An 18325-nucleotide genomic window follows, 5' to 3' on the forward strand; every position below is an offset into this window, starting at 1 on the left:
CAGATGGCAAAGCCTATGCCTAACCCTTTCCAGAAATGACAGCCATCTCACATTCCTCCTAATGTAAGTCCAAACTGCACAGAAAAAAAAGTGGAATGGTAGTCCTCTTCCCCAAAACACACATCCTATTTAAGCTATTCCTGGAGACTTGGGGCTCTTAACCTTTTGAACTTTCTAGAGCATTTCAAAGAATTTAATGAAAGTTATGGACTTTTTTCCCCCAAAACATACACCTACATCCAAAATCTGGCATTCTTATTCCAGACTTCTTGAAAATCCTCCTTAAGAAACCCGTTTGCCAGTACTTCTGTGGAACTTTGTCTCTAGCCAAGGTTTTATTTGGTTTTGGAGCTCATGAGACCTCTTTATACTCTTCCAGCTCCTGAGAAAGGTAATTTCTCATAACTCTGTAAGACCAACCAAATCCAGGTTAGAAGAGAGTGGCTTTGGAAATCTGCCTGTTGTCTAGTTTTAGTTATGTCCAACAAAGAACCGAATCTTGAACAATCAGAATCTTTACGAGGGAAAAGAGTGAGAAATCTCCTAACACGGGCCTTTGACTTTATAGATGCTCATACGAAACCATTACAGTAATAAAACATATCGAGGTTAACCTCATGGAAAATGATAATTAAAATGATAGAATGTCCTTCTGTCTTAGGCCTGTCTTAGTGGACGTTTATGTACTATATGATACACCAGCATATGGGAATGTGCTTGTATTTGTGGTCAGGATCCTCAAGTACATGCATATGCACGTATGACCAAACCTGGTATTTAAATATTTATTCTTCATTCATGCTTTAGGTTTTCTGAGGGAGGTAGCCTAGTATATCCAAGCAAACCACAGTAGTATTGTACTGATACCAATGAATTCAGAGGAGGGAAACCAGGTATCATCCATTAGTACATTTTTCTTCTAAAATTCTGTTTAGTGTCACACCTACCGTATCTTTTCTCCAGAGATATAAAATTATTCAGAGTACATGGTACATGTCCTAACTGGGAACTGAAATCTATGGAACTGTGTATTCTGAATGCAAAAGCAATTCAAACTAAAAATTTCAAATAGTCAAGTTTAAAAACAGAGAAGTCAAAGATTATATGTTCTTTTCTGTTGGAACAGAAAATTAGTAAATCATTTATGAATATCTTCATGTTTTATTTTAAAATTACTTAGCTTAGGGTGTTATTCTAAAAATAGAATAGGTCAACTTCTTTCATACCTCAAAAATTAACTCAGCTTTGGGAAATATGATGCTAAGACATATAAAACCATAACAAACATATAATATACATTTGCACATTTACAGCACACAGGTATAAGATGAACTCAGGCCAGCTGTAGGGAATGAACTTGGCCTACTGCTCATGTTACCTCTAGAATAAATGTGATTTTCAGACAGGAGACTGGGGAGAACCTTCCATTACCTTGCGACCTCCAAACGAAGCCACAGCCTCAACTCCAGTGCAGTACTGGCAACACCACCCGGAAAAGCTCATCTTCCAATCATGTGATTACAAAGCTTTTGTAAGTTACCCAGAATTCAGTACTTGGGTACCAGCAGGGATAGAGGGTGCATTTCTAACCTGTTTACTTTTATATTGAAGGTATCCCCAAATGTCCATCACTGAAATTCCTAAAATGTTTTCCCCTTCTCTTTTTTCTTAAAGTAGCCTTCTCGCCACAGAGAAAGTCCAAATAAATAGAGCTTTATAACCCTTTTAATCTTGTAAGCTTAAGGTCTGTTTTGTCTTCTTATATAGTTGTATATTTTAAATTAAATGTGATAAACTGCTATCTTAAAATGGAAATGAGTATAAATACAGCACATATAGACGTTTCCACTTACAAATCTCAAAACATTGGGTCTACTGCTCTATATAAATACCAGATTCTTTTCATTGTCATCATTTGGATTATATTACAGTACTGGGCTTTTTTTTTTTTTTTTTTTGAAATAGGAGAGGGAATCAGGCTTAGCTGAGAATTGTGAATGATATGAACAGGTAAATGTTCAAAAGATACCATTGGTTTGGGGGCAGGTGGTTGTCATGACTACAGCAGGGAAAGTGGCTGAACCCAGGACAGAGCATTGAAACTGTCTCTCTTAAAAATAAATGTTTCAATTAGGACAAAGTTTCCTGATACCTTAAAAGATAAGGATTTCACCACGATCATTTTCCTTAATTTGATGAAGATGTGGATGTTCTGATTATCTCACAGCAGTTTAGGCTTTTTTTTCATTTTGTGCTATCTGCACCTCTTTATATCTTGAAGCATTGGACTCATTTCAATAGTGGTCTTCCCAAAACTGTGGGATTGAAATGCCTCCCTCCTCTAAGGCTCAAATGCCAAATCCCTGAGCCTTTCTGAGCATGCCTTTCTTGGAAGGCTTTGACCAAACCCTCTGCTATTGTGCCCTTGCACAACCTCTTCAAGTCAGGGACCTCCCGGGTTGGTAGGACTGATTCCCAACCCAGTTTTTGCAGAGTGCCAGGGTCTCCTCAGTCATGTCAGGAAAATAATTATTTTAATGCACTCTTTTAAAAAAGACATATAGAGCTCTTTCTATTTTTTTAAGGGAATTAGAGAAAAATGATAAATGGAAAGAGCCCTGTTGAAGCTTCAAAAGGTTGAAGGGGAGTCAACTGATAGAAAGGCAAAATAGACATTTTGCTAAAAACTATTTGCCCCCCAGCCAGAATTTGAAGCATGCGTGACGATTTGTACCAAGGCCGTATTGGAGCCGATCACCTAACAGCAAAGTGGTTGGTCATTCCTGGGAGGAGACATTCTCATCCTTCTCCTGCCCCATTCAGCCCCTCCAGTGTCAGTTTGCACCAAAGACTCAGCTCTCTGGGCTGTGGAACAACTGTGAATGACATTCCCCCTCCCCGCAGGCTCCCAGCCTGTTCTCAAGTGGATCAACCACAGGGCACACAGCTGTGAATGAAAAAGGTCCAAAACTGCATCTCTGCCTAAGAACAGCCTAACGTTAATTACCTATGCAGCCAACTAAATCCAAACGGGGGTGCATGTTGCTTAGCTTCTCAGCTGTCTCATACAACCCTGTAATTACATAGATAGTGACGTGATTTATTTTTGCAGACATAGCTGCCTCAAAAAAAAAAAAGGGAAAACATTTTTAGATGCCCCCGTTTTGCAGTTAAATATGATCTGAAAGATGGCGTCTTTAGAAACTGCTACAGTTTTATTATAAAGAGCAATTTGCAGCTTTCAGAACTGTGCTTAATTCTGCTGCATTCTCTCTACATGTGCATTTATTTGTTAGGATTAGTTACTGTTAGTTTTTAAAAGTTATGCAGCAGCCTACAGCCAGGAAACCTGGCCAGTAGTACTTCTACAGTCTGCTTTTAAATTGCTACTCATATTTATATTCTGTTTTTCATAAATTGTTGAATTTTTTTGTATTTCAGTATTTAGGTTCTATGCTGATAAAAGAGCTCAGGGGGACAGAATCAACCCAAGATGCTTGTGCAAAAATGCGGGTAAGTTTGCCAAACAATTTTATTTCTAGTCACTGAAATACTAAGTACTGGCTGTGGATATAAATTGCCACTTTTCAGATTACTATTTTCTTCATCTGTTGGTCTGCTGAATCACATTGGTGTTATATAAAAAGGTGTTTGGGTTTTGTTCATGTTTTTATATTTGAGCTTATGTCACTGTAGTTTGAGCTGATGTCTATTTAATTCAGTTACTCTTATTTTTAAAGATTTAAAGTAATTTTATATACATTGATCATTCTCCAGATTAGGAGAAAAATGACCTTTAGTTTACTACAAGAAAATATTTTAAGCACCCACTTGACAGTCTGAGAATATTTATTGAAAAGACTGCCAACTAACTAAAAATTAACAAATGCAGAATATTGAGAGCATATTATAAAAAGCTAATATTCCTTATGAGCCTTCTTAATTATTCATGTTTTAATGTAAGAAAAACATTCAACTCTGAGCTGAATCATATAAGGACACAATGTTGACAGAAATGGCAATTCCAAATGTCTGTGATTGGTGGCTGCTGGGTTCTGACGAGTCTGTATTAGCCAAACCGATTCTCACTCACACTACAGATCCATGTGACCTTTTTCTTTCATGTGTCCTTATTCTTCTTCCTCCATAGCAGATGTGTAGAGGATATGGTGATATCTGACTGATGATACAAATTAAGAATATCGGACATAGTCCGTATAGCAACTAATCAGGGTCAAATTTAAGATCATTAGCAAGTGAACCCTAACTTTTGTCATTTATTTTATATGAGCAGCTTTTGGTAGGAAATACTTAAAAGCATATAATTTAACAGTTACAAAGGTAAACATGTAATGTGCATTGCTCACGAAAAGCTAAATACATGTGAATCTTCATGAATTTGACACCTCAGTATGTAATCGTCATTTTAATATTTTGATCATTTCAGTAGCACAAAAACTGAAACAGTTATCCTTCTATTTGATGTAGTTATACTTAAATTGTCAGGACCAGTGAATCTTTATCCCAGGTACTGTGTTTAGATGAAAAACACTGTGACGCATGCAGGAACTCAAGTTCCAGTTCTGTTGCTGCTTACTTGCCTTAGGAGTCAGTTTTTAGTCATAATAATAATAACTGGTAGCATTTACTGAGTAGTTACAGTGTGCCAGTCTTCTGTGCTGAATACTTTGAGTGTTCAGCTCATCCAGTCTTTACTTGCAAAGCTATAAAGATTAGTACAATTGTTGATCCCATTTTGCAGATGGAGAAACTGAGGCTTAGAGAGCTTAAATAACTTTCTCAAGGTCCGGCAGTGAATAACTTGCCAATCTGGGACTGGGTCTGTCTGACTCCAGAGCCCAAGTTCTTAACTACTACATTCACCTGCTTGTTCTGGGCCTCATTTTCTTAGAAAGTAAGGACATTGGACTGGATGCCCATTAGGGTTATTCCTGGTTTTATAATTCTGGGAATCTTGTATACTAAATATCTATCTGATCTAAATTATGTCACCAGTGAACAATAAGAAATGGGAAAGGTTTTCAATCATCAAGCCTCATAATAATTTTAGAGCTATTTATGAAGATGTCTAAGAAATTAATTTGGCATCTCTGACGTAATACATCTGAGTCCAGCCACTTCGATGTGGTAATGAGCACAAATAGCTCATAGAGCACACAGCACCATTTAAAATACACCAAATCTGTGATTTGAATTTCAATATTTTGAAATTAAGTGGGTCTGAAATTCCATTTGGATAGCAATAGCAAAACCATTTTAATAGTCTCAGTGGAGAATAATTTAGTTAAATACTTGTCTATTGCTTAAAATGAAAAGGCCATCTATTTAGAAGCCAGTCTTCTGTTCTTTGGGGTGTTTTTCCAGTTTGCTGCCCTTGGTGTTTATTTTGGGTAGTTTACATGAAGATAATAACTTTATTGCTTCTTAGGATATCATAAACCCTTATTTACCATCTTGATTAAATAAACATCAGTCTTTGATACAGTAGCTGAAGTTGCACGCACTGGATTCACCAGAGCCTTTCAAAACCAGAAGCGCAGATTTGATCTGTTATCTGGAACTATTGAATTGTGAATTAGAGCCCTCACCAACTAAAAATGGTGTGGATCTCAACTTGCAGTTAACGTTCAGTTTGAACCTCCAGTTGCTGTTTTCTCTCTTTTCAACATGGTTGCATTTCAGCCAAAAGTCCCAGTGTAATCCAGTCTCCCCAGGGGAAATACTTAAGGGCACAGATGATCTTAAAATTAATATACCGTAATGTCACTGGGCCAAAGTATGGTGCACTAAAACTTTACCTGGTTTCCTCTTTCAATTCGATTGAAAAAAAAAAAGTTTTCAATTCAACAGTATGAATTTTAGCTGAAATTAAAATTTCTTTCCCAGTAAGAAGTAAATCAGTGTAGTTCCTTATTCTGAGAACTATTTCCTTAAATGTGTTTTGTTAACAAAGATGACTACAATTTGGCTCCTGCTGTCACTGAGTACAATTAAGTGGAGGAGGCCAACATGTTAACATTAATTCTAGGAGTAGCAGAAGTATCACCATAGAGTATCACCATGTTGCCATCAGGCGTGTTCTCCTAAAATCAGTTTACTGGGATTAATAACAGTTAACACTTGAGAGCTGTGGGCCAGGCCCTGCACAAGTGAAATGTACATTAATTCATTTAATCATGAGATAAGTATTGCTATTGTCCCCACTTTCCATATGGGGAGACAAAGGCCAAGGAAGGTTAAGTAACTTGCCCAAGGTCACCCAGCCAGTGAGTAGTGGAACCAGGATTTGAACCCAGGCAGTCTAACTCCACCACCCACACTCGAATGCCCAGGCTGTACCACCTCTCACATGTGCCAGTGGAACGTTTATTGTCCTGAGTTATAAAATAGCTGAAAAGGTGGATCATTTATGTTGATAAAGAAATAACTTTAGGAACCCTCAAAGAGTGTGTAAGATTAGTACCAACTAAATTAAACCATTTAGGTACAGACATATGTAGTAATTTGGGCTACATTCCAATGTACTAACATAAATAAAAATTTCAGGAGATATTTTTTGCATCCTTAGCAACTATAAATATTTCTTTCCATAACACTTACTTTAACACGTTCAGTTTGCCCCAGCAGAAACCAAACACAGTTTTCCCTTCTCAGGTAGTCATGATTGGTTATTTTCTGAGTTTATATAAACCTGTTTATTCATCTCTAAGGTCCCATCAGTTCTGAAATAAAGATAATTCTACACTACTCTCCTGGTGTTCTATTATACACCTATTATTTCAATTAAAAATACACCATAATTAACTAACATGTGTGAGATGATAGTAATTCATATCATTCTACAATATGGAATCACTTCTCTCTTTGTTTGTTCAGGTTAACCAGTCTCTTTCCTCTTCAAACTGTCTTAAGATTTTTTAATTAATAGACTTAACTTTTAGAGAAGTTTTGGGTTCACAAGAAAATTGGGCATAAAGCACAGAAAGGTCCCTCCATCACCAGCAACCTCACAGTCTCCCCTATTACTAACATCTTTCATTAGTGCGGTACATTTGTCACAGTTATGAACCAATATTGATATATTATTATTAACTAAGGTCCATGGTTTACATTAGCGTTCATTCTTTGTGTTATACAGTGTTTTGGGTTTTGACAAGTGCATAATGTCATGTGTCCACCATTACGATACCATACAGAATAGTTTCACAACCTAAAAATCCCCTGAGCTCCACCTACTCACCTCTTCTCTCTGCTGCTACCGTAACGCCTGACAACCACTGACCTTTTTATTATATCCACAGTTTTGTCTTTTCCAGAATGTCATGTAGTTGGAATCATACAGTAGGTAGCCTTTTCAGACTGGCTTCTTTCACTTAGCAGAATGCATTTAAGGTTCCTCTGTGTCTTTTGTAGCTCACTTCTTTTTATCACTGAGTAGTATTCCATTGTATGGATGTACCACAGTTTGTTTATCCATTCACCTATTGAAGGCCATCCTGATTGTTTCCAAGTTTTGGCAGTTATGAATAGAGCTGCTGTAAACACTTTTATGCAGGTTTTCATTGTAAGATTCCCCCCGTCCCTGGAAGAATTATCTTCTGAATTGTGTTTAGTGAAAAAGAATCAATAGAAACTTGCAAGAAACCCTGATCATTTTTAAAGTAAAATTGCAGTTTTTGCCTTATCTTTTAGAGTTTTGTTTTGTTTTGTTTTTAATAAAAGCCTACGAGACTATCCATGTCTTGATACTGAGGCATACTTTTAGGAAGAATAATTTCTATGAATTATTTTGCACCTTAGTGGTACAACTGGGCCGCTTATTTCCTTTCCCATGACAGCTTTACAGACATGTCTATTTAAAATTAAAAATTTAAAACATATTAGTAATATGTGAGGAGTTGTAAAAGATACCCGTTTAATCTGAACACATTCATTTAGTGCTGCCTTTATGTTCCTGGTTGGGTTTTCCAGCCAGATTTGTGCTCAGAGCAGAGTCTTCCTTTCTAAAAGGATTCCTGAGAGGAATCCTAGCTCTGTGGTCCTGAATACGACGCTACCCTAACATATTCCCCGCAGAACATGGAACCTTCCCTCTGTCACACCTCACATCACACTGTGTGACATCTGGTTACGCCTGCCCTGCGCCCCTTAGAAGGCAGGAACCGTGCGTGCTGTATCCCCAGGGTCTGCTGTATAATAGCTACCTTAGGAAGTAGCTGTGATGGTTCCATAAAGTAATGCCTGTGAAAGGTCTAGCAGCTCAGTAAAATCTTAAAACACGTGACCTCCTCCTCCAAACGCTGGAAAAACAAGTAAATTGATGGATAGATTTGCTTTGGATTATTTCATTTGTTTTTCCACGCCTCTGACGGGGTCCTTACCCTGGTTTTCTATGTATACAGTATGTAAGAGAGTATTCAGAAACTTAGGGACCCTGCACTCTTCTTTCCAGTTTTTAAAGGCCATTGCCAAAAGCGAGAAAAAAATGAAGGTACACTGTAGATACAATGTTATATGTAATCTTGCATTTCATATTTAGGGGAGGTAATTTGTTCCTACTTCTATTGGGAGTTGCTTCTTTTAACTAATGTGTCCACAGGACTGAACTTCACAAAGCAATAAATAGATTGCTTGGGCCTTGCAGTTCTCTTTGGCATGATTAGCTCCCACTTCAAGATTCCAAGAGGTATAATGTTTGGTGAAATGAGGGATTTGTTCTGGCAACAGGAGGTCCTACTATTCCATTTTACCTCCCTAGACTTACTCATACCCCATCCCCTAACCCTGAGTTTTGCCCCAGGGAATATTTATCACTAATATATAGCACTCTGTCACTTGCCTCATTAAATATACCATAAGGAAACATCTGCTACTGTAAGAGGTAGGCCATTCTATTCAATTTAATACTCTGAAATCTGACCTTCCCTAATCCCATAGTTGACGGTTAGAAATGTTCACAGGTGTCACAGGTGTTTGCGTTCAAGGACATTTCCCTAAAAAAAAGAAAAGAAAAAGAAATATCTGTTCTCAACTATAATAAGGTAGAAATCGGCCTTTCTGATGTAAGAAAGGAAATATTTTAAAATTATGTTTAAGTCAGGAGTAAGCAAATCTTCCAGTGTACTTCGGTTTTGGAACCTCTATTTCCCAAAGGGCTTAGACAGTTTCACCATGGTTCGGACTTCTTGTTGAGTCTGTTCCCTTTAACTTTATATGATATTTAAACTTTTAATCTGGAAGCAGTTCTGAAGTTGAATTTTAATATAGATTTCCAAATAATGGTCTGTGCCTTGGTTGAAGTGTGAAGAGCATCTTTTTTCTGTGCTTGCAAGGAAAGAAATTAATGGCAGAGAATGGATTGGAAAGCTTGAAGAAAGGTAGATTTTAGAATCAGGTGGAAATGTTAAATTAAGAGGCATCTTTCCTTAGGAGAGGCTCAAACTGAAGTCATGTTTAGTCCTTCTGTCCTCATACAAATCCCTTCTATGAGGAATTGTCATTTTCAGAAATAATTTCAGGGACTACTTCTTAGGAACCAGGCTGGGAAAAAACCCTATAAACAACTGTTTTTTAAAAGTTTCTGTTGCCCAAGTTTCAGGGAAGAATCAAGCTTTATCTTTCACTCTCTCAAAAGTACTGCACAAAATAAATACGGGTCTAAGCCTGTAAGGTGAATACAGGTCTAAGCCCTTGAATGTGGTGTGTGTGTCTGTGTGTGTATTAAGATAGCAATACACACAACGAAACAGCTGCCCTTCTAACCCCTGTCACTGTGCTTTGCTCGTGTGTACTTTTTGCTTCGTGAGTATTGTATTTTCCTAGGAGTCTTCCCAGTGGAACACCAAACGGTCCCAATCACCTTATCCCATATCATCTTCATACCCCAGTTCTCTTTACTTTTTATTTCTGTTTTTATTACTCTCGTTACTGGCTTTTCTCCCATGTGACACCCTCACTGCTCCACATCACTGAAAGATGTCATGCGCCTCTTCTGTCTTTAATTTCCACTTGTCTGAAGCTCTCTTTCTAAACATAGTGAGTCAGTTGTTTTTGGTTCAGATATATTGTTCTGCTGAACATTCACTGTTGCAACCACCATTTCACTGCAGTCCGAGCATGTTCCACAGAGATTATTCAGTTACACTGACAGATTTTGATTTTACTTCTGCCCTCCTTTGCCAGTGGTGTGCTGTGCTTTGAAAAGCTAAGCGAAAGCATTAATCCTCAGAATAACAGTAATAGCCCAAATCTGTTGATGTTCACTACATACTAGGCACTGAATTATGTCATCTCACAGCAACTCCACAAAGGAGATGCTATATAAACATACCCATTTTACAGATGAAGTAACTAAGACAAAGGGAGGTTAAAATACCTAGCCACATAGTTTGAAAAGGGTGGAGCTAAGACAGGAATCCAAACATACCCTCCTGTGCTCTTACTGTAGTGAGTAGAGGAGGCCCTGGAGGAAGGAGCTTATCATTGGGTCCCTTCATAAATTCAGGATGACACCACACACACACACACACACACACACACACACACACACACACACACACACCTCTGAAGCTGTACTTAAATGTGATTGACTGAAAAAGTCCCTGTGTTTTGCTCATGTTTACAGTTGACTTTTCTAACTATAAAATCTTAAATTTTTTAAACTTTACATTTGCTTCTTACAAAAGCAATACACATTCATTATTATTCAACTTTCAAATAGGGATATAGAAAAGAGAAATAAAAACAACTGTAGTTTTACCACCCAGAAGTGGTAAACACCCCTCTGTTAACACCTCGTTTGTACGTAATCCTCCAGACTGATTAGTTATGCATTTATAAGCATCACTTTTCTACAAAAAATGGAAATATTCTGAGCCTGTTTATAATCTATTTTTAAGTACAATATATTTTGAAACATTTTTATTCCAATAACTATTCATCCCCAATATTACTTGCACTGGTTGAACAATATTCCAATCCATAACTGAACCAAACTTATTTAACCAGTTCCCCTTTTTGGTCATTAGGTCATTTTCAATTTTTTCCAATTATAACCAATACTATGGGTAACATCCCTTTACCTAAGTCTTTTGCAGCTGGTCTGATTATGTCTTTAGAATAAACCACTAAATGTAGAATGACTGGGTCAAAGAGTATACACATCTTGAAACTCTGGGTAAGTATTGCCAAACTGCCTTACAAAAACATTGTTCCAATTTATACTCCCAGAAGCAGTCCAAGAAGACGCATTGATGTTTGCTTGTCACACCTCTCAGGGGCATAACTTAATATCTTGTCTGTGTTCCTAGTTGAGGGTGAGCTGGGGAACTTTTACGAGAAAACATACATCTCCAGCGTGACCTCTGGGCTTATCAGCTCTATCTGGTCAGCATCTGTTCTGGACATAACTCTAGAATCTGTCTTCAGGACCCAAACTCTTTATTTTATGTGCAGGGTGTTTTATACTTTCACAGTCCCCGAGGAACCAAGGGTGAATTAAATAATACTTGTTAATTGCTCTGAAGACCAAGAGCTGCAGCTAACTGCTAACTAAGGATTTTTGGAAATCACTTGTCAAGTGGAGCATAGTGTGTTTTGATAAATTGTCTCTCTGAATTAACGTTAAGATGCAGTACAACTGAGTCTATATGTACAGCAGCAGAGAACAGTTCTGACAGTGACTTTCAATCATATTGATCAACTGCATCTTTAGAGCAGAAGTTCTCAAAGTGTGGCCCCCAGACTGGCAGCATCAGCAGCATCTGGGAACTTGTTAGAAATGCAGAATCTTAGGCCCTACCGCAGACTTACTGTCTCAGTCTGTTCGTGCTGCTGGAACAAAAATACCGTACACTGGGAGAAACTTATTTCTCATAGTTCTGGAGGCTGGGAAGTCCAAGATCAAGGCACTGGCAGATTTGGTATCTGGCGAGGGCACTTTTCCTGGTTCATAGATGGCCGTCTTTTCACCATGCCCTCCTGGCAGAGGGGGCAAGTGAGCTCTTTCAGGCCTCTTTTATAAACACATAATCCCATCCATGAGGGCTCCACCCTCATGACCTAAGCACCTCGCAAAGGCCCCACCTCCTAATACCATCACATTGGGCGTTAGGGTTCAACAAATGAACTTTGGGGGGATGCAAACATTCGGTCTGTAGCGCTTACTGAATCAGAAACTCTAGGGGTGGCGCCCAACAGTCTGTTATTTACCAAGCACTCCATGTTATTTGAATGCTCTCGAAAGTTTGAGAACCACTGCCTTGGTCCACTGGGCATTCCAGTAAGGCTGCTGTGTAGATAGGCTATCCTGGTAGAACATTCTGCCACAGCGCCTGGATACCAGCCAGGGCCAGAGGAATAGAGATAGAGGGCATTGCTTTGTGCCATGCAGACCCGGCCAGGGTGTGTGAGTTACTCCGCAGTACAATAGCCGAGTCTTATGCCGGAGGAGGAGTTTGAATGGCTGCTGCTTGCCCACTGTCTGTTCTTGTCCCGTGGCCTTACTTAGGCTCTGTATTCGCCCAGTCTTTGGGTCAGAGTCCTTGTGACCAGAAGAGCCCTTGAGAGGTCATTTACCCTCATTTTCCAGCCAAATGAGACTTAACCCCTAAGTCATTAGGGACAGATGAGGGAAACTATTATTAAAGACCAGATGGAGAAACTTCCCAGCTGTCCCTAATAATCATTCTGTCCTCTCAAGAAGTCTTCTCATCTCACTGCTTGCAGTTTGAGCCAGTTTCCTGTTGCCAAAACGAAGTCCTAACCCTTCCCTCCTTGAAGCTGAACTTCACAAGATCTGTGGCACGTTTGCCACGCCATAGGAATCTCTTGGTGCATCTCTAGTCACATCCATGGTTCTCCTCCAAGTTCTTCAAAGCCCTCCATGCCTGCCTCTGAGTACCTCGGCTCTCTGAAAAGTCTCCTGAGTTCTCCATGTGTCGAGAGGCTGAGACAATGGTTCTTCTTTATAAAACTGGCTTCTTCCTCGTTACTGTACATTAATTCATTTGCTCATTCCTTTAACAATCATGGATTTCAGCAGCTTTTAGATCAAACCCTATGAAATTGCTGATATTTAGCCATTTTTGACGCTTAAAAATGGCAACTTCATAGGGTTCACCTGAGACCATGGGCTAGTCATTATAAGCGAGACAAATCGAGAAAGGTGTGGGCCGTCCTCAGGTGCATGAGGGGAGCAGACAGCCCCACCCCAGAGCGGCGGACGCCGAGGGACGGCAGAGGCTCACAGAGCAGGCGGGGGAGCAAAAGGAAAGGCGTCCCGTCAGCTAGGAGGCCAGAAAGTGACTTTGAAACTCAGCTTTCCCCAGAAAGTGAAAGGGTAAGAGTTCATTTTAAATGGCTGATTTGCGGTCTGTTTTTTCTCTCTTAATAATCCCCGCAACGTAGCTGGTTTTGCTGCACACAAAATCACCACAATATTGCTTTTTTGGTGTATTTTTTTAATCATTTGAAAGTCACTTGAGGCTACCAAACATAATTGTTTGATCCTATTTTAATTTACTTGCTGAAACTGAATATAATAATTAAGTGTTGAAACTAAGGAAAATATTATATGGCAAAATTAATAGTTATGACTCAGTGCTGAATATCTAACTAGAAAGCGTTCTCAGGGTAGCCGTGTGTAGGTTAAAATATGCTCTAAGTTGGATGGCAGTAGACCATTGGGAAATCTGTGCCAGTCTGTGCTTAAAATACCCTGGCAATTATCGGGGTATTGTAAGAATGAAGGGTCGGTGACCTCCTCCCCGTGGACTGCCTCACTCCTTTTCCTCTCTGTGCTGATTACTCGGCACAATTGATTCCTGTGAAGGGCGTAAATGTCACTCTGGACTCAAGCCCAACATTACAGCTCACAACTGAAGTGCTTCCACTCCCTGTTATAAACCTCTTTGCTCTCATTCACACTTGTGAAAGTCCTGCTCTGAGACGCAAAGGTCCCTGCAGTCTCACAAGGATATTCTCATACTGTTGATTCTGCATTAGAAAATGAGAAACTATTGATATTTTCAGGGTGTGCTGTAAGGCTAGAACAAAAGCTCAATGGCAAATTCTTACTTGATACAAAAATTCCAAGCAGTTCATAATTTGTAATTTAAAAGGAAAAGAAAAAAGATGGTGAATTTTTGGATTCGCCAAGGTTGATTCATTCCTTGGTGAATCCAAAAATCCCTCTTGGAAAAAAAAAAAAAGCTCTGAAAGTGTTCAGTTACTTTTCTTATTAAGAACAATATTTCAGGTGTCCACCTCCAGACAGAAAATTATGATCCCTGTTCTGTGTGATGCTTAAAAACAATATAAATCCAAGTGCTAAATAAAGGACTGGCTTTAAATTGAAGATTCAAAAGTTGCATTTTATTTTAGGTTTCAGAAATGTAACATCTCTGTATAACTAAATACTGTTTCTCTTAGAATAATAAAAGGATGATCATCTTAATTCGGGAAATTGTGAAGAAAATACAATGGAATACCACTGTATTCTTTCAGCTTTCAGTGGGAGAACAAGATGCTGCAAAGGTTAATTAAGTTAATTTGGGGCATTACCCGTACGTAGCTGATTAGGTTTGCAGAGGTCCTCGTTACAAATTAGTCTCTCCTGTGAAGCTGGCACTGAAGGGAGGGGATTTGAGGACTCTGGGAAACCTCAGAAATTCCACAGAGTGGGGCATAGTAAAAAGCAACTAGAAACAAAAGGGAACCACAAAAGAAAGTTTGCCCTGAGCATTTTTACTGAGGAAATGGGCCTGAAGAAGAGAATTCTGTTTATACAAATAAGTAAGGCTTCAATGTTTAACATACACATATGGGAGTATTCACCATCCAGAAACGCAGCAAAGCATGAAGATAGGTCATAGAAACCAAGCTGCCTGAGAGCAGATGCTTGTAACGTGAGCAGTGGTGTCCAGACTACGTGCCTTCGTCCCTGGGCAGGAGAAGAAGAAGGTGGTTACAACACTGAAGAGAAGCTGGGGAGGGTGGGACTTCAGCTGCCTGGGATCAGGCTGAAGCGCCGAGCTCGCATTTTGATATCTGAAAAGCCTTCCTAAAATGAAGCGCTTATTGGATTTCTTGCCTCCCTGGTTAGCCAGTGAAGACTCAGTATATTTACCTTCTTTCTGTGCGCTTTCATCTTTCATTAAAATTATGTGTGAATAGACCTCTCTAAAGCTCTGTAACGTACACCATCAGAAAATCCTCTAGAGTCCAGAAAGAGGTTGGATCCGTATCTCTTGTAGAAATATAATCGCCTTAACAGAGGTGCATTACCCTGAAGACCTCCCACAGCCCCTTTGAACTCTGTGGCTGCCAGATCCATCATCTTCTTATCTTGACTCAGTGGAAAAAGAAGTACAGTTTGGGCTGCAGGTTGGAACCTGTGGCCACCCCCAGTACCGCCATTCCTAGAGGCCTGTGCACAGCCTGCATCGTTGGGACCCCAGTGCGGCCTCCAGTTAGGAAAGCAGGGATTCTTGCCACCCACGAAAGAGAAAGAAATGACCATCCTTTATCTTTTCTTCTTTGTTCAGCTTGGCTGGACATACGATGTGAAATCTTTGTATCAGGACAGAAATCACCGCAGATGCCCTCATTTCAGCCTCAGAGCCTGTGTCCTGACCTGCCTGTCTTTCTAGCTCTCTGCTCCCCCTCTTGGCATTCATCGCACCGTGTTCTTTTCTGTGTCTGCTGTCACCATTGTCCTGAAGCTGCTCTTGATAAAATCAGCAACAAATTTTTCTACTTGCCCAAAGCAGGGGTTTCACCCAGTAAAAGTAGCAGCCACTCCTCTGTGTGCCAGCCGCTGTGCTAGGCACAGATTTTTAGGCCTTTTTAGTCCTCCTGGCGTCAGGCACTGCTCCCACCTTCTAAGGAATCTTCTTGACTTGGGATACTGCTGTCAGGTTTCAGGTTCCTTCATCGACTGTTCTTACCCATTTCTTAAGTATTAACCATCCCCTGAGGGGTGAGTCTTAGACCTGCTCTAGTTCACTCTCTGAGCCACTTTATCTGCTCCCATATCCTCAGCCACCCCCGCAATGTGGTTGGATTTCCAGATCTGATTCTTATTTCCAGTTTCCTGCTGGACATCCCCACCTGATTATCAAACTGATAATCACACTCAAGAGGGTTTCATGCAAAAGCGCATTCCCCTCCAGTGTTCCTTATCTCGGCTGATGGCCTCTTTGTCCCAGCGTCCTCCCGCTCGCCCATCTTCTGTCCGGATCAGTCAGCAGATCCTCTTGATTCTTCCTCATCAGAGTGGTGGCTCCCCTTCCATTCTCCAGAGCATCCGCTGCAACTCAGGTGCTTAGGTTCTCCGTTGAATTTACACCACAGCTTCCTGCCTCCCTGTGTTCAGCCTCTAGCCGTTCCAGGCCGTCCAAGCACCAGAACCATCTTTCTGCCACAGAGATCTGGTCCCTACTTAAAAGCTTCCAGTGGATCCCAGCTTGGTGGAGTAAGTCACAGTCTTCCAAACCTATTGTACCAGCCTCATCTCCCACCAATTACCCAAACCTACTATATTATTTCTCGTTTCCAGATGTGTATGTGTGTGTTGATTGTGCGGCTGAAACAGCCTCTGTGTCCTCTTCTGCCACATGGAAAATTCCTATCCAACCTTTAAGAGCCAGGTCAGTCACCCCTAGCAGGCAGCCAGTGTTGGTTGAATGAATGGACGAGGACCTGCCCACTCCGTCATGCAGAGTGCGGCTCTTCCTTCTCGGCACTCTGGAAGGTTCTGTTCACGTCTCTGTCACATTAGTCAGCATTAACGTTGTAGCCGCTCTCTGTATCAGGCCAAGCCAGGAATGCTGATGTGTACTTCATGTGCTGCTGGTTCCTCTTCCTCTCCCATGGCAGACGTCGTTCCCAACCCTCCTTACCACGGAGCCCAGACACAGGCTCAGAATCCTTCTCAACACAGCACTAGACGACCACTTTCAGCAGACCGGAGTCTGCACACAATCTGAGGTCTGGGTGACATCCCCCGAAGAAGACTCTGCATTTTTCCAGCACATGGGCCACCTACCTAGTATAACCACTCAATTGCTGAATGAATGACAAATGGGTTTTTCTCTTCTTTAGGGGGTTTTTCTTGATACTACATGAAATGTTGCTATTTTAGCCTTAGGTTAGGTGTACGTTATTTCATGTTACAGATAGATCTGTCCACGAGAATGTACTCACAGCAAGAGATGAGCGAGGTGATTTGTTGAAACCCATTGTTACTCTCTGCAAAGAATTCTACACACACACACACACACATACACACATACACACACATTCAGTCCACCAAACCACTGCCTGTTCCTGCCCCCTTTCTCTTTACAGATTCAGCCCACGGCCTTGCCTTACAATCAGCACGCTGCATGTTATTTCCTCTAGCCTTGCCTTCACTTTATCTTGCACATTGTTAAGAGTTGGTTGGATAAAGCATTTAAAAAGCTAAAAGTATCTATCCTTACATTCCAATTTCATAATATCTCTTTTTGGCAATCACAAAAGAAAACTGGTGAGTCTGGGTAATTTTAAAACTAGTTAAAAAGCACTTCGAGGGAGCTGCTTTTTTCTATACTGTATGAAACAATTAATATTAAATAGTAATACTCTCAGTAATCCATTTTCTTTATCTTTGACGCGGATATAGTAGCTACCAAAAAGATGTGTCAAAAACAACCAGGAAAATGTGAAGCACCTTCTCCATGGCTCAAGTGAAAGATGAAATATAATTATCATTATTGAGTTCAATGAGTTTCATTCACACTATCCAACCTTCTTTCATTCTGGTCCCATTTTCAGAGTTTAAAAATGGAAAATGGGTAAGAGAAATGAAGAAATCAAGAAAGTTCATATTTTTCTCGGTTTCCTTAATATACATAAGACAGCTGGTTGTGGAACACAAAGCAGAAGCTTCTTGCGTGTCAGTCATAATAAGACTGTGCAATGTAATGAGCGGAACGATGAGAGAACAGTAAAAGCAGAGGAGAGACGGTCTGGAAAAGCCTGCAGTAATCTCTAAAATAACAGTTTCACTGCATCAACATACTGTCTGTAGAGCCTATTCTCTTTACTGTTTAATGAGTCTGTGCTGTCTGTGAATTACTGAAATGGTTTCCTCTCACCTTCTTATGTATTTTCTCTCCTATTATGTTCTCACCTGTCTTGTCTGGAAAATCCATCAGGCTAACTGTCAGGTAGGTTCTTCTTGATGTTTAATGTGATTATTAGGAGTATCCACAGCAGGAAATGAAGTAAACAGACTGTGAGTGACCTGTGATGAATGATG

The 18325-nt window shown here is 40.1% G+C and overlaps 1 protein-coding gene across 13 annotated transcripts in view; it reads left to right on the plus strand.

The window, feature by feature from the left end:
- The window catches only part of ANKS1B (ankyrin repeat and sterile alpha motif domain containing 1B), a 1183808-nt gene that overhangs the window by 1125668 nt on the left and 39815 nt on the right, over positions 1-18325 (plus strand). For all 13 annotated transcript variants that reach the window (XM_007165834.3, XM_028166489.2, XM_057556581.1 and 10 more), the window contains 3 exons: positions 1403-1531; positions 3442-3513; positions 18222-18233. In XM_007165834.3, the coding sequence (XP_007165896.2) occupies positions 1403-1531; positions 3442-3513; positions 18222-18233 (213 nt within the window). The remainder of the gene's footprint in view (positions 1-1402; positions 1532-3441; positions 3514-18221; positions 18234-18325) is intronic.

This window comes from Balaenoptera acutorostrata, chromosome 11 (genome assembly GCF_949987535.1).
Source record: "Balaenoptera acutorostrata chromosome 11, mBalAcu1.1, whole genome shotgun sequence".
Lineage (NCBI taxonomy): Eukaryota > Metazoa > Chordata > Mammalia > Artiodactyla > Balaenopteridae > Balaenoptera > Balaenoptera acutorostrata.